The sequence below is a fragment of the Hakea prostrata genome, chromosome 8 (assembly GCF_041222555.1).
Source record: "Hakea prostrata isolate BN-2017 chromosome 8, UWA_Hpros_2, whole genome shotgun sequence".
Classification (NCBI taxonomy): Eukaryota; Viridiplantae; Streptophyta; class Magnoliopsida; order Proteales; family Proteaceae; genus Hakea; species Hakea prostrata.
The window spans coordinates 3,945,658-3,962,778 of NC_142607.1; the positions used below are offsets into that span (position 1 = coordinate 3,945,658).

The 17,121-nt window shown below is 35.6% G+C and overlaps 1 protein-coding gene across 1 annotated transcript; it reads right to left on the minus strand.

The window, feature by feature from the left end:
* Positions 1-1,579: 1,579 nt before the first annotated feature.
* Positions 1,580-5,377, minus strand: LOC149006354 (uncharacterized protein At3g27210-like). The gene is made up of 3 exons (XM_089167262.1): positions 4,905-5,377; positions 2,829-2,909; positions 1,580-2,418 (listed from the first exon to the last, which is right to left on the minus strand). The coding sequence occupies exons 1-3, from the start codon at positions 5,074-5,076 to the stop codon at positions 1,961-1,963; spliced, it is 711 nt and encodes a 236-aa protein (XP_089023388.1). The 5' UTR covers positions 5,077-5,377; the 3' UTR covers positions 1,580-1,960.
* Positions 5,378-17,121: the final 11,744 nt, after the last annotated feature.

Consider the following 17,121-nt stretch of genomic DNA (forward strand, 5'->3'; position numbering starts at 1 on the left):
CAGAATCAGCATTCTTGATGCACATAAGTATCACCCAAGGTGGTCTAAGGACTCTAGGTACACTATAACATTAAAATGTAAATATCTAATGTTGTGATATAAGCTTGGGTGCTTGGAAATCATTGAAAGCATGTTAAATTACTGAAGATTCAGGAAGGTAGACACGTACTTTCTTTTCTTTTCTTTTTTTGGTGAACATATTTTCCTATTTAAAGCTAGGGGAAGTTTGTAATCTTCAAAAATCATCACCAGAACTGGACTTAAGAGATTTACTGTTAAGTTTCTTGGTAGGCATTGGAGGAATGGTGTTGGACATTATGGTGGATTCGTGCCATTCCCTCTTCTTCTTCCTCCTCCTCTGTAGTGAATTTGATTCTAGAAACTGGTTTAGCAAGCTGTATTGTATTGTGATGGCTACAGATGAATTCAATCAGGGAATTGCAGACCTTCTCCTTCACATCAACTGCCCAAAGAAAACCCAGATGTGCATACTTATCCACAGAATGAGTTACAATCTTGTCTTTTGTCATAATTCTTCAGATGACCCAGGAAATGGTTCACATCATTCACATCGGCAAGCAAGCTCATCGTAGCCTCAGTAAGTCAGGAACAACGGCAGGTCATTTAGTATGTTCGACAAGTTGTACCCTGGTGCCTTCTGTTTCCCATAGTGCTTCATGTTCGGTTCAGGACTGTAGTCGAGTTTTCTCACCTCCCTGTTTCTAAATGCCTTTTTTTTTTTTTTTGGTAAACTGTTTCTAAATGCCATAGCCATACCAACATCAAAACTATGTCTTACAAATGCAATTAATATGCACAGTTTGACCATATTCCATTCAGCATCACACAGAACTGAACTATAGAAAACATCAGTGAAGATGTGCATTTTAACCCATCACATACTCATCGTGAGCTTGAAGAAGAAGAAGAAGAGGAAGAAGTTCCATGAATACATTACCATGGAGTCTTTTGGCCTGTTTGTTGGTTTATGAAGTCAAGATAAGCAGGAAAATCATTCTCAGCGACCTCATCCCATGATCAATCCCAATATTCCAGTGAGTTGCATCAATAGAGTACCACAAAAATATGAATATTAGGAGAGAATTGATTATGTAGGACGGCTGATGTGTTCTAATACAATGGTGACAGTCTTCTATATAAAGGTAGTAAGACCAAGAAAGCCTTGGGTTCAAACCACCATCCTTCCACACCTTCCCTCTTGCTTCCTATCATCCCAGGGCCTATTGACTCCCAGTCCTTGTGACTGGTTTTTCATCATCAGATTAGATTATGAAAGTTGCAGCAGAAGTAGCAGCTTCAACAAGTAAAATAATCTCTCTTGATTTAAGCTCTCCCAGACCACAAAGATTCGTGCTATACTACCAATTCACTGCACAGATGAGATGATGGTTGTGAAGCAACAGCCTCATCATTTTGGATCAGAAAACAGATTTCTACCCCACCCTATGATCTAGAAGACACAGAGTACAATATACCATATGAAAGATTGACAAAAGAAAAACAATATCTTTGCACTCCATTAAGAATCAAAACTCAAGCACGAACTCACACACAAACATAGAGAAGCCTATTTTTTATTTAAAAGTTGATTTAGAATCACGGGAAAGCATGTATTTGAGAAATTGCATAATCTTGTATTCAGTAGTATGTTTACAGGGTAAATACACTTCAAAAGATAATAACAGCTTCACTCAGAAAGGAAAACTAAAATGACTAGTATCTTCAATGGGGATTATAGTACAGAGTAATCTCCTCCCCCTCATTTTTCTCGGTTATACATTTTGTACTCGTATCTGGACATGTCTCTGAGTGCTCATAGAAACTGCTGGCAAATACCATGCTTTACATGCATTTGTGTGAAACTCTACCAAAAGCAATCATACATGACATCCAGATATCTTCCGTTTACACACAACAGGAAATGAACATTTCTGCAGGATTAAGGAGAAAATTTTTGCTGATCTCCAGCAGTAAGCCCAGGGTTCAATGTCTTCTTCCTATCACTAAAGCTAAGGCTCCGAACAAAATTTGGGAGGCAACACTGTGCAACCTTGGCCGGTTTCTCTTTATCAGCTTTGAAATCTTTACTTGGAGTTCCCTCACTACTGCAAACGGAATTCAATCCAGACACATATGGGGTTCCATTAGAAGATCTGGGAGGAATATCCAAGTTGATTGGTTTAGGTTTTAGTATTCCATCAGGTATGCTTTGGTTGTCAGCATCCTGATCATCTGAAAAACTCTCCCGGAAAAGTTCAGCTAACTTTTTTTTCTTGTCAGTTGGAGATGCTCTAGTTCTGGCGCCAGCAGTTCCATCCATAAAAAGGGATTTATTTAGCATTAGTGTTCCCACAAAGCCACTTTCATGCTTTGGAGTATTACCACGGGATGGGGTATCTGCATAGAATCAAAAGACCTTGTATAAAACTGATTAGAAATCTCAGCAAGAAGATCACAAAGAATGGTAAACAAACACAAAATTTCCCGCTTGTGGAGTCACAAACTTGGGCAATCCCTAGGCAAATACCATAGCTATCATCCAGATAAACATCTCCAAAACCATCAATCACATTTCCATCTGTCCAAGTTGAACTCCAGAGAAGACAATTAAGCCCGTCTAATTGGCACTATTCCCAGGGAAAAGACCCATTAAAGAGGTGGCCTGTCAATAAATGGTCTCAATTGATTTTCAGGGGACTTGTACAATTTGAAGGTAAAGACAGGAAATTTTATTTCTTTGCTGATACAAATCCATGCAAGAAAACATAATAGAGAACGAAAAAAAATAAGATTAAACACCATCTTACCACCATTAACGCTGAAGAACTCATCTTCACAATCTGACCCTAACCAACCTTGAGAATCAAAAAAGTTTTCCTCTTTGCTACCTGCATAAAGAAAGGAATATTATACTTCAAATGGAAGAACCACACATAATCAAAGAAAAAGAATTTAATCAAAAAGCTAAGATATCAATGCATTGATAGCACATGTCAATTCACATAGGATGCAGATGACCCGTTTGGCAGGATGGGAAGTAGGATGAGGAAAGGATGGAATCAGGATGCAGATGTTTTTAACTTTGAATTTCAAAGGGACTAGTCAATAATGAAGAGTGAAGACGCAGTTGAGCAAACCAGAGTTTATGGTAAGAATTCAGAAATTGAACATGGAAACAACATAGACAACCAAAGAAACAGAAATTTCATTATAGGCAGAATTGCCATACCCATAAATGCTGAACTAGACCACATGGAGATTGTCTTGATGCAAAGGTCACAAGAACAACCATGTGAGTTCTGAAGTCCTGCATCTGCATCAGTTGTCTTTATGTATCAAATGGAGCAAAATTACATTTTTGAACACCAAATGTAGGTTTACCCTTTTCCAGATTCATGAAATATACCCCTACGCATTTGCAGTGTAATTGCAAGAAGCTTAAATCTTGGAGGTTTCATGACCAAAGCATGATCATTTCATTTTACCATTTCTCGATAGATCACTGTAAAAATCCCCAAGTTAATTTCACATTTTCTGCAATTCAACTATCTTCGATGTAAGGTGTTCCCTTCATCTCCAGCCCCCTAATAATAGTATAGCAAAGTTATTACTGGAATTCACGGAGAAATTTGGACCAACTTTCTGCTTCTGCTTACATAATAGGAAAATGGAGATGCAGTGAGGGTGAGGTTAGATATGTTAATAAATGACATAATTCTAAAGAATTAGATCACACCCCACAACTCATTTCCCAATTAGGAGAAGGCACAGTCATTGAATCTTCAAGAGCTTTGAAAAACAAATTAAGCCATTAAGCTAGACTTTAATAAATATGAGTACATTTTGCCCAAAACAGAAGGATGTAACCCAATACTTGACTGTGCATCAGAAATCGAAATATATGCTTGATTGTAAAATCAATAGATGGCAATCAAGCCTGAATTTTCTTTTCATTCAGAAAGCCACGGAGGCCTTTCCTAATTTAAATTCTTGAAGTAAAGTGAGCTACAACACATGAGAATGAACAATACTAAGAACAGAGATTGGGCTTAAACAATTCCAGGCAGGGTTCACAAAAGCAAAATGAGGAATGCCCAGGCTAATCATTTAGAGTAGAATCCCTACTAGCTGTGTTGCTGCAGAAAATTTGTTTCATTGTAATATTCAATCCATAAGAGATGAAATTAAAATCAGGTCAGCAGCACTGATGCTCTAACGGTGAAAAGAGTTTCAACACAAATCACCATGTATCAGAAGATAAAGGTTTGATACTTGGTTGGGAAGTTCATTTCTTAGGAAAGTGAGATTTGTGGATAAACCATCTACAGAATGGTCAGAACAATCAAATCAGAACCTGGAAAGTAAAAGGTAGCTGCAAGTAAAGGAAACATTTGTCCTGGAAGAATTGATAAAGTCTCAAACGCTAAAGAAGATGTCCATGTTCCAGTAAAGTTGATTTCTGTAACTGATACTAATCTCCCCAACTAGAAGACCCAAATCTTATTGTAAAATTTTAATGGTAAACCAAGGACCTTGACTACTAAAGGCAATAAATTCAAACATCAATGATTCCTAATGTCTCTAATTCAGGAATACATCCTTGAGATTGAAGAGATTCAAATCATTATACCAGATTACTGCTAATGAAACTTTAAAGCTACGCTGGATGCGTAAAGTGAAAGAAACACAAACAGTCCACTGAATATCCAGGGACAAAGGAAGAAAAAGCTGATCCTCATCAAAACTTCAAAACGAGGGAGGGGGAGAAAGATCATAAGAAATACAAACGTACTAAGAACAATATTTTTTGATATCTCATATAATACTATTCGAAGAAAGGAAATCCATCCAGATACCGCAAATTAGCCAAATATGGATCATACCAGTTACAGACTGCCTTTGCGGAGAAGACTGAGACTTAAAACCCAGTTCGCCATTAACGAGTTTCTCTTCGGTGGGTGGAGGGATCAGTACCTTATCAGCTTTAGAAGAAACTGAGAAGCGGAGTTTCATAGTAGAATCTGGGTTCTTATGGGTAGAAGCAGAAGAACCCATGTTGAAACAGACAGCTTTCTTATCAGAACAGAACTCGAAACCCAACAACACAGAGCATCTCACTCACTTGCAAACGTGGGAGCAGGAGAAGAACGGGGAGAGATTTTCTTTATTATTGGTATTTTAGGGGACATATGCGCTGGTAAAAGAAAGAAAAAAATCGTTTGAAACAAAATCTGAGAACGGATTGGATTCTGAAGATTGGCCTTGAAAGCGAAGTCTTTTATGGGATTTAAGGGAAGTGGACAGTAGGCTCGATTAAACAATCAAACCCAACAAACATCTATGATTCCATCTAGGGTTTTTTTTTTTTTTTTTTCCTTTACCAATTTTTGTTTTCTTCTTAGGATAACAGAGTTTTTTTTTTTCTCTGATTAGGTAGCACCTGGACACTATTATTAAGCATAACATATTAAACTTCATCACTTACCAAAATAGTAAGTGGGGAAAGCAGCTTTATGGGTTGGCTCTGCATTTTCATGTGCTAGACGCATTTGCAAGGATTGTTCAGCGGACTGTTAGATTAGAATCTGGTTTAGATTTAGACCGAGATCGAGATTTTAGTTGAAATCTTTTGATCCGATGATCGACAATCTTGTTGAACATCAAGCAAGGTACATGCTAAATGGTCATGTTGTTCGCTTTGATTTGGAATTTCCTCTGCAACTCAACGGTCCACAGTTCCTTAAATCGGCCATAAACTCTGCTTTATTTACTTTGTTGATCTTTGTCCCTCTCAAGATTCTACCCCAAAAAGGAAATTTTCTTTAAGGGTGAACATATTTTGTTTGTGTGTGTGAAAAGGTTTAGCAAAATTCGGAGTTGGATCCTCTACCATAGATAGAGGAATGTGTTCTCCTTTCGATTCTTTACCCCACAATAAGGTTGAGGCTCACATGTTTGATTGCATGAATCTAGAGATTTCAAATATCTAGATTCATAAATGGGAGATTTATACCCATTTGATTATGTGAATTTCTGGATTCATGAAATCTAGAAATTCACCTTTTTACACTAAAATGTTTTGGATTTCATTCCTACTATAAAATTGCTAAACATTTGAATCATGACTCCATAATATTTTTTCAGGATGAATCTACAGATTTCATTCCAAAGATTCAAGCTAATCAAACAATTAATTTTATAAACCATTACTCCATTGATTTGAAATCTCTAGATTTTGGAAATCTCCAGTATCAAGTAACCAAACAGGCCCTGAATTTGTTGTTTAGAGATTTTATGAAAAAAAAATTACTTTTCAAAACTTTTTCCCACTCCACCTTTATTCCAGCAAAAAATCAGTGCCTGATAAAATGTCTCTTTGGATAAATAAAAAATTTCATCCATATCAATGATCACATGTGTTTGGTTTTGCCTTGCAAAACTATAGGGACCACAATGTTTTTTTTTTTTTTGTCATCTGAAGGAAACATTATCTCTAGAATAAGGTTAGAGATTCTCTAAGGCTCTCAATGAAAAAAGTTATACCAATTTTATGACCAATTATGATTAATCAACTGTGTTAATAGATTATGAGTGATAAAGAGTTTTCATTTAGTTACTACTACATATACTATATTACATAAATATAAATGTGTTTTGTACCATTGGGTTTTGGGTTGGTTGTGGTTCACCTCTATGGGTTTTGGTTTTGACTAGTTTTGATATCCCTAAACTATTGCTAAAGAGGTAAGAGTGATGCGATGGTTAGGAAAGTGAGGAAAATAAAGTTTTTACCCTTACTTCAATGGTAATTCTACTCATGTTCATTAATGATGCCTGCATAAGTAACAATTAACCATGTATGATAATAAATCATAAACAATTTTATTTATTTTAATGAGAAACAAGAAACATAAATCATACCAAATATATCTATTTATGTCATTAGTCATATAATCATAACTTTAAATTATACCAAAGAGAGCCCAAGAGTCAATACTCCTAGTAAGCTTTTATACTCTTGTTCTCATCTTAATTAACCAAGGAAACTTTTTTTTTCTGCCTATAGATACCAAACATATAACTAAGAGGAAATAAACATATAAATCATACAAACTTAACAAAAATAGTTTGATACTTGTTTCAGTATCCAACATTCAATAATTGGGAATTAACGCTAAGAGGTTGGCAAAGATCCAAGAGTGATATGTAGAAACATAACTAAGCAATAGTAATTTGACAATTTATTTTAATAATTCATATGACAAATTGAACACAAAAGGATGGTTACATTGAGAGAGTAGGTCAAGTCTGTGAGATAGTCTATTCAAAATTTGGTAGATGTCATTATATAGGAAAACTATATAATCTAATATGATTATTCATTTTTTTTGGCAAGACTAATATGATGATTCACAATAGACCCAATTGCCAACTTTACAAAGTTTTATTTTATTTTAAATCATTTTATTTTATTTTATTTTGAATCATTGTATGTCATTGCAATATAAAAATATAAATTAATTTTTATTTTTGAACAGTAATGCTGAAGTTTTGACCTTAGTTGATAAATATGATTGTTGAAAAAAGTAGTAATGATAGTAGAAGATCCATTTCAAAAATTAGAACCCCTCTGTCCATTTATAATATTAATACTTTATTTTTAAGGTTGGTGAACTAATTAGGGGAGTTGTTTAGAGAGCTTTCAATAGAAAATTTTGAGAAAGAGTTTGGGTTCTAAGATTCAACAGAAATTTATATTATTTATTTATCTTTTGCTTCATGCGTCAAAAGTTATTTTTATTTTATTTATTTATTTGATAGTAACCTTTACTCATTCAATAAAACTTAAGCAGGAAATTCAACCCAAAAAGAAAAAAACAATTAAGTAGGAAAAAGGTAGGGAAAGATGATAGTTGTTAATTTTCTTTATCAATCCATGTGGGACCATAGAAGAAATGATGAAAGATATGATTGGGTGACTTCAAAGTTTTATATACCATGTTCAGAAAATGGGTGTCAAAATTTTCTTTAAGAAAACAAAAGTTTAAAACAACTGTGAAGAGAACTGTCATGGGTTAGGAGTTTGAAAGTTTTACCTGTTAAGGTAAGTCTATGCTCTTCTCGTATCACTCTATCATAAGTTATAAGTGGAATCCACTTGAGGTGCATTATAAGCAATGTACGAAATTTTGACGAAGCCAAGGGTTTCGTTACCTAACAAAACCTTGAAATTTCGTCGATATTTTGGTGGTCTCACCTCTAGTTCATTTTGTCACACTCAGACGCGGTCCCCAATTCTAATATGTGACAGTGAAATGGGAGTCCTGGATCACCTTCCTGTCGAGGGAGTAGTATGGGCTCCCCCCCAATGTTTTTTCACCACACAACCATGTGGGGCCCACATCTTAATATTGACTAAAAAAAAATTCAAATGTGGGATCCCAAGTGGGCCCCACACGATTGTGTGACGAAAAAGCATAGTGGGAACCCATATTGCTCCTCCGATAGGCAGGTGATCTAGACTCGGAAAATGTGAGGAAGTTCTGACCTCTATCCTAACTCATTGGCTAGTAGCACTTGCTGGAGACAAACCATAAGGTGAAGAAATCAATTTTCTTGTCTTCCCCATGGCCAATTGAATTTATAAGGTTGCTTTCTTCTTCCATCCTCACTCCCTTAGCCCCCCACCCACCTTTCTTATACTTTCCATCAGGGTTCCAAGAACTTTTTATTTATTTATCTTTATTGGGGGTAAGATCAAATCCTAAGAACAATTGCACAACTAAAGAAATAAGCAAGTTTGAACACAAAACATAAAAAAAATTTACATGAAAAACCCTCGAAGGGGAGAAAACCCACGAGTGCCAATTAATCCACTAATTTCAAGAATCTCAAAAATCAATTACTAGGGAGCAGAGTTAAATATTTATACCAAAAAACCTAAACTGATATATAATCAATATCGCCCATATCTTAGAATAACGTAAGTCGTTTCCATGTAAATCGGGTATACAAAAATGATTTTCGGTGCAAAGCGAACAAAGGCCCTCATCAAGTCGGCCTCACTTGCTTTGCTGGGAACTTTGGTCGCTTTGTTCCCCCTGCCAACTCAGTGGCTCACACTCCCTTCCAACTCTAACTCCAGTGGTCACAGGGTTTTCAAGAATTGGGGTCAAACTGAAACGGGTCAAAGCCAATTTTAATTCTGATCAGCTGATCTGATTGATTTCTGTCTTGAGAATGGATCAATTTGAAAACGGACAAAGAGTAATGAATTGAAATTGAATACTTCAAAAGCAAATCAGACCCCATTTCAATTCAATTCAATTCAATTCAGAACCTTGAAATTACAAGTATCAATGTTACATCATAACAAAAAGGAAACCCATGTTCCTGCTTAGCCACGGACCTCAAACAAATCTGTCTTTAATGGATGGACGGTGCCCTGTCTGCACTGCACTTCCCTTTGTCTGTCTTTTACCATCAATACAACACTCATTATTAAATTATTGAAAAGACTACTTGGTCGAAAGAGTAGGGTTTTTTTAACTCGTCAGACATATTTATATGTTTCTTTCACATTTCTCCATCATACATTAAAAGTGACTTACGTCTAAGTTCTGATAAAATGAATCAGATATGAAATCTCAGTAGATCCTTTTGTAGAGAGGTGTTAGGGAAGCACAAACTTTTACCTTTACGAATATAGATCACCTCCCTGATAGTGTTCTCTTTATATATTTTTCTAAACACATTTTGTGTGGAGCTCACGTTTAAATAAGTTTAATATAAAAAAAAAAAAATACATAGTAAAAAGTATCAGAAAAACACAAGCACCCGACAGAGAGACGATTTGGACCTTACACTGACTGATAGAAGATCAAGAGTCTTGGAAACAAGTCACTTTGGCATTTATAGATAAATGTGGATTTCCTTGGGTGGTTGAGTCTCATTTTCATTGTTATCAAAAACAATGAAAAAAGAATTAATAAGAAAGGAGAGATCCAGTTTCATCCACGTACGTGACAAAACAAAGCCCATAAAGTTATGGCCCATTGGGGCCCATCTATGTGATCAAATGAGTTACGGAAGACAAAATCAGTCAACTTCCACATATTTCAATCATTATTGGGATCATTACTAAGCTTAATTTCTATTTTATCTTCTATACTTTATAAAATTACTAATTCAGCCTCCAACTCTACTCGTAATTATTGTTGTTCCTTATTGTTAAACTCAGTTAGTTAAATGATGACATGGCATATTTTATTTATTTAAATATTCCAAATTAATCCTATAGTTTTATATTATTTATTTACACTTTATATTAAATTACATTACTATCTAAGTAATTAGGAAAAACATTTGTTTAAACCTAATTACAAAAATTTCTTTTCTAATTAAAATAAAGAGAGAAAAGAAAAGAATTCATTTCAATTTTATATATGAACTTTTCAAATTTGGTAATAAAAATATAGTAATTCCTTTTTCTTTTTTTTTTTTTTTTTTGTTATTTTTAATTTTTGTTATTTACTGTCCAATCCAGTTTAATATTATTAATTTTAAGAATTTCTATTTTCAATAGATTTTTATTTATTTTTTGTCTAATTTGATGTTAACAATTTTATGAAGTTCCTACAACCAATTGGGTAATCTTTTTTTTCCTTTCCTTTTCTTTTCTTTTTTAATCCAAAATGATAAAAATACACTTGTAAAATTATTTTATATAATTTTTTTATAAATAAGAATAATATTATCTTTGGCCTTCTTAATTATAAAAAAGAAAATAAACATTAAACATTCAACTGTATTAACACGGTTAGATTTGAGGGGGCAAGAGTAATTTCACAAAGAGTAAGGTTCTTTTAGTAATTAGACTCTAATCTAAAGAGACAATAGTAATCATCCCATCACCACATTTGTCTGGTTCGTGGCCCCAAAAGTGTTCCCACCACACAATGTTCGACTCTCAAAAAATCATAGCCACAAGGCACATTTATTGGAATTGAATTCTCAATCTCACCTAGGGCATAGGCCGGCCTTACTTGATATGGGCCAGAGTCCAGAAAACGATTTGAGGCCCACCCATTAGCCTTTTCTTCTCACACCCAAGTGGGCAAGTGGGCATTCACTCCAACCTTTCTTTTGAAAGCTAACAAGACAAGTAGTGGGGGCTTAGCTTAGGTGGGCCTTTCTTAGACCAGTCAACTGACTGGGCCATTGGATAAAGAGTTGGCCCACTTGAAAAATAGGAAAGAAGGAGGCCCACACGCCCCAAACATAGGAAACGGATATATTTTACCGACAAAAATCTTGATAAAAAAACCGACCGGGTTGAAAACATCAAAATTTGGTCCAACCGGATTGGATTGGATTTGATTTGATATATTTTTCTCGGTGATTTTCATTCCTTTGAATTGATCTTTTGGTTCTATTGTGATCATACTCACAGCTAGTTAGTCTAGTCTTAGTCGTATCAAGTCAGTTGAGTGTCGAATTAGAAAGAACCCGAGTTCCTAGAAACCCTAGTTTCAAAAACTAAAAGGTGGGAGAGTTGCAGGCAGGGTTGTCTCAAATGAAGTGTCTTACCTCTTGCTCTTATCCTTCTTCTACTTATAGACATTAGATTCTACCTGGGTTTCATCTGATTCGTCGGATATTTAGTTCTCATGTAATGGTCAAATGCTTATCTCTAGATCGATGACCACAATTAATTTTCCACATGACTCACGGTTCAACTTCGTACCACACTTTGACCACAGGTTAACTCAGCACAAACCGATAATTATTGGTTTACCCATAACAGAAAAATACATGATTATCAAGGTGTATGGGTATGGGTATGGGTACAGATGGTATGATGGCTTCAGCTGGATCTTGGATCTGTTTCATACTTGAATGTAGTTCAGAATATGGTTTTTCCTAATATTGGTTGGTTAATGATATCAGGTCTGTTACAGATGCCTAACAGATACAGAAAGCAATGTAAGAGGTGCAGGTGATGTAAGAAACACTGTCGAACTAATAATGCTGCTAAATTTTCACTGTAGCTGAAAATGCAATCAAACTGATAACCCTAGCACCTAATGTACTGTATTGAATAATGAATATTGAGTGCAGGAATAGCTGCTCAGAATTTCTAAACAATTTAAATTCCATTGGTATATAGTATATGCTAAGTAATATACTGGTTATTCTGACTAATGGGAAAACTGTAAATATGTGAAAGACTCTTGAGAGCTCTCTTACTGGGACTTGAAGGTTAGAGAAGGTTGTGTTGGGTTTTTTTCCATGTAAAGGATGACACATTACTTGAGTTAGCCCATATGATTTATGGAGGACAAATTGCTTATTTGTTGTGGAAGAAAAGTGAAAAAATTCCAAAATAGAGAACAAAGAGGGAAATCTCGTTTTAGAGAGTTCTTTGTCCAGTTTTGATCAAATTCTTCATCTCACGGTCATCCAATGTCCTATCAAAGCTTATTTTTGGATTGGAGCTCCATGACTTCTTGCCTCTGGAATCCAACAATTGGATCATGCATCTGGGCTCATGAAGTCAGTGCTATTTATACACCTTTGTGCCTCTTTTTTGATGAGATCTATCTGAAACTTTATGATTTCTTCATTCTTGGAGTTCATATATATAATGGTGAGTGTGCCAAGAATCGTTGTTCTTGATGAATATTGATGATTATTGATATTTGTCTTTAGTTTTAATTAAGAAAATCTTTGTATTCCCAATTTTGGTGATTAGTTTTTCCATTGGTTTTTCCTCCTTGTATTGGAGAGGTTTTACATATTCAAAATTTTGTCTGTTTTGTGCTCGTTAATCTATTGATGTGTTTGTGATACAATTTGCAACAAACTTGTAAACAAAAGATATTGTCCACATTTTGTTCGATAAATTGTCTACAAGAATCTCTATTTGTCTGTTTCCTAATGGTTAACTCAAGAAGGAGAGGAATTAATTTGTTTCCACTGTTATTGTCAACATTGTGATTGAGTTGTTTGTTTCTTACCCATTAAAGATGATGCTCTCTTAACTAAGAACCTAAAGGACTATGGACAGAACCTTTAAAACAACAGTTGAAGTGTAAAACAAGGCCACCTATTTACAGGATTCCCATTACTCAACTGTTGAAATGTAAAACAAGCCCACCTATTTACAGGATTCCCATTACTCATATCTTCATTCTTATTGTATCCAGCATGATCTGTGTCTTGAGATTTCTTCCTGCTACTCAAATCTTCATTCTTGTTGTATCTAACTTGATCTGCATCTTGAGATTTCTTCACCTCTTCCTAGCTTGTTTGCAATCATTATCTTCACCAGCCTTACTGCTAACTCATGACAATTGTCATTATTCGTCCTGGATTTAGGTTCACATACTATTATTAGTCTTCTTGGCTGAGAAATTTAGTTGGCATTTTAGATGAAGGTGTCTAGTTTGTATTTCAGAATCCTAACTTACAAGGAAGTTGATTTTCTAAGAGCAGCAATCCCTTAATTTGGAACACTGGAATGTCTAGATGTCTAACAGAAGTAATCTAATTGTAGCTGATTTGAAGATTTTAAAATGAGTTACATGAAAAGGAAATAAAGAACAAAAAGCAGGTTCATTTTGAGGATACATGTGTGAATACCATCAAATACTCTTGATTATGTGGAGCCATTAGGAAAAGTTTGTGCTTCAGGTTTTACCTTCATTATGAGGAAGCCAAAGTGGGGGAGGGGTGTTTCACATTTGCTATTGCTTCCTTGCTTTCCCTTCATGTTCTCTTGCTCATATTGCTTTCTCTGTCAATGTTTTATTGTTTATGTGCAAATGATTGCAGATAACTGGCTGAAAATCATTCTCAACATCATGGAAGAAGGCACGCGTCTTGCAGGGGCAGTTAAGCCTAGAACCCCAATTGAAGAAATTTATCCTCCTGTAAGGATTACCTATTTCTGCAGATAAACTTCACAAATGATCTTGAAGTCAATAAGAGCCACACAATAACTTTTCTCTTTTAGCTTTACACTGATTGAAGTAAGGAGACAGCTTCAGTCATCAATTATTCTGGCCAAATAACAATGATCACTGAAAGGTGGTTACAGTCATCTGATCACGGTTACTCTTCTGGAGTGGATCTGGGTTCTAACTTCTAACCTTTATAAGTATTGCTTCCAATTCTCAGTTTTCACTGGCTGTGGATTACAAGAATCACTAATCTTGATGGTGTTACCATATAGAGACTTTTCTAATTCAAAACATGAAAAATTTGCACATTCAGGTCAATGGTAGCTTGGGAGCTTCGAACATTGACATGGCAGCTTCAGCAGGAACTTCAGTAATTGGGGCTCCAGAACCATCAATTCCTAACTCACATTCAGTGTGGGTTTAGGGGTTAAAAGAACAGAATGGGATTCAGATTGGCCTCGGTTGATTGGTCTGGAATGGTCAGGAGTCAGATTGGTCTAATCTTTACCTGTCAAGATAGAGGTTTGTATTTCTACGACACAATAGTGATGAGGTCCACATCTTAATGCTAACAAAATGAATCAAAAATAGAATTTAAATAAATTTCATGTGAGACCCACTTTTATTATGTAGTTAATAAATACAAAGAAGCACATACATCTATGAATATGCATAGAGGATCCAGTTCAGATCCTGATTCCAAAAACACTGTCTGGGATAGGACAGACATATGGTTTAATCATCTTCCACTAGAAATAAGAGAGAGCATATAGAAATGACTCCATGAGCGTGCATGCCACAGGAAAAGCTCACGTTGGCCTGTCAAAAATTCTTGTAGATTCTTTGAATGATCTGTAATGGCCAAATGGCCGAACCATGATTGAATCATGGAACACTAATGGAACACCAAGTCAAAGTTTGATTTCCTGCTTCAGGTTCTCACATTCAGAAATGGCCAGCAATGATAGAGAAATTGGAATGTGTGATGGATGGAGATGGACCTGACCTCCTTATCTCTTCAGATCCGATCCACCATGGATAGAACAGCTGCACTTGTCTCCTCTGTGTGCCTGGACTCCGAACCTTGCATGGACGTATTATGGCAAATTTGAAACAACTAGGTGATTGGGTGTCAGGCGGCATGAGCAGCTTTCTCTCTCATCGCAGGGTTATGGTTCAGTGCTGCAAACGTTTCGCAAAACAGTGTGAAAATACACTTTTAGAAATCGACGGTTAAGATCGAAATCTCGACTATTTACAACCGGTGTTGTGCATTAATTGTGCAGTACCCAAGCAATTTGTTACTTGTGCAGTCAATTCGGCCTAATGGCCTATCCAATCCGAGTTTGGGTTTTCTACCTATCAGGATAGAGATTTTTATTATCATCGTATTTTTAATCACACATTACGGCTGGGACTCATCTTTGAGTCCAAATTATCTCCCTGTCAGGAGAGGCATATTTCTCTCTTGATATTTTTTCACTACACAATAGGAATGAAGCTCATGTAGAACTTACTGTTGATTGTATCTCTGATTTTTATTATTTTTTTAATATTTAGACGTAGGTCGTACATGTAATAAAAGAAGCGTTAGGGAAGCAACATGTGTTTTCTCGATGGGGAGGTGATCCAGACTCTTCGTCTTCGAGTGCTAACAAAATAAATAAAAAATCAGACTCTCAGTGAGTCTCACCCTTATTATATTGATGAAAAGATGTGAAAGAAGCACAGACTTCTACCCTAACCAAAAAAGGATCCGGGCTTCATCTCGTTAATTGAAATGATCATCTCTCTCTTTCTTGTTTATTTAGTCCGATCATGCCGGATCCATTGCCAACTCCAAAATCCGATTTGTCAACAACTTTGACTTGTATTTATGAATCCTAAGCATGGGAAAGAGAGGGGGTGGGGGACCTTACACTGAGACTGTCTCAATCCTTGTTGTTAGTGAAGAAAGTGTAGTGGTAAGCACGTGTGATCACGTGCACGTGCTTAGGGCCTCGGTTGAAGTTATTTTAAACTTGAAGCATTACTGGTGGCTGTTTCTATGTATTAGTATTTTATAAGGTTAGAATTTTGTTAAGTATTCATTATGTGACAAATCACCTCCCTTAATTAAGGAAGGAATTAAACAAAACAAACTGGGGCTTAGGCCTCTAGATTTTAAACCTGACACTAACCATCAGAACGATATACGACACATGTCCACAGTGTCAAGATTCTTTTTTATGTTTTCCCTGATCTTCATTTCTACTCTGGGTAGTTCTTAGCTCAGCTTTTACTCTACCCTCGGTGGTTCTTGACGTAGTGCCAACTCTGATACTAAATATCACATTTTTCATCAATGTATTAAAAGTTCTAAAGTCGATGGAATAGATTGAATCAAATCTTCTAGTCTATTCTATATTGGACTGGTTCAATCTAACTCGCATATACTGAAGTGGATCCCATTAGACATGTAACAAGAACCAACCAATTCTGATTCGATTTTTGAAAGTTGACTTTGACCCTTGTGAGCATTGTTGGGTCAATAATGGTTCTAATTTTGTATCATATTGGTAAGGGTATTGCTGAAAGAAGTTGATACATACCAGTAGCAAGTTAAGTTGATCTACTCTTGAGATATCAATGTTTTCACCTCCTCCCGTTAGACATTTAGAGGAGGAAGAGGCATACCTTGTCAATGCTTGGAAGTGAATTCTTTCTTGAATATGTGGTGGAGGGGATAAGGTAAAAGATTGTGTTTCATCAAAAGCATCAACTCAGCATTGGAAGGCCGAGAATGAGTCTCCTATGTAAACATGAGTTGCACTTAGGGATGTAAATGGATAACCGAAATCTACTTATGAATTTGCGTTAGTTTAGTTTAGGGATATCTGAATCCATCTAATTACTAATATGATCATTTTTTTTTTTCCCCTTTTTTTTGTATTATGGTATTCGTCCGATAAAATATTCGTTAGTTACTATTTTTCCTTTTAGATCTTTTGGCTTTTGGCCTTTGGAAATTTCTTTTTAAATTGTTTGGCTCTCCTTTTTTTATTGCCCAAATCCTTGCTTTTTGTCCCTTATGGATTATCATGGTTTCATTATCTCATTCGTGTGTTTCTTGTTCATGGATAAAATTATTCGATTA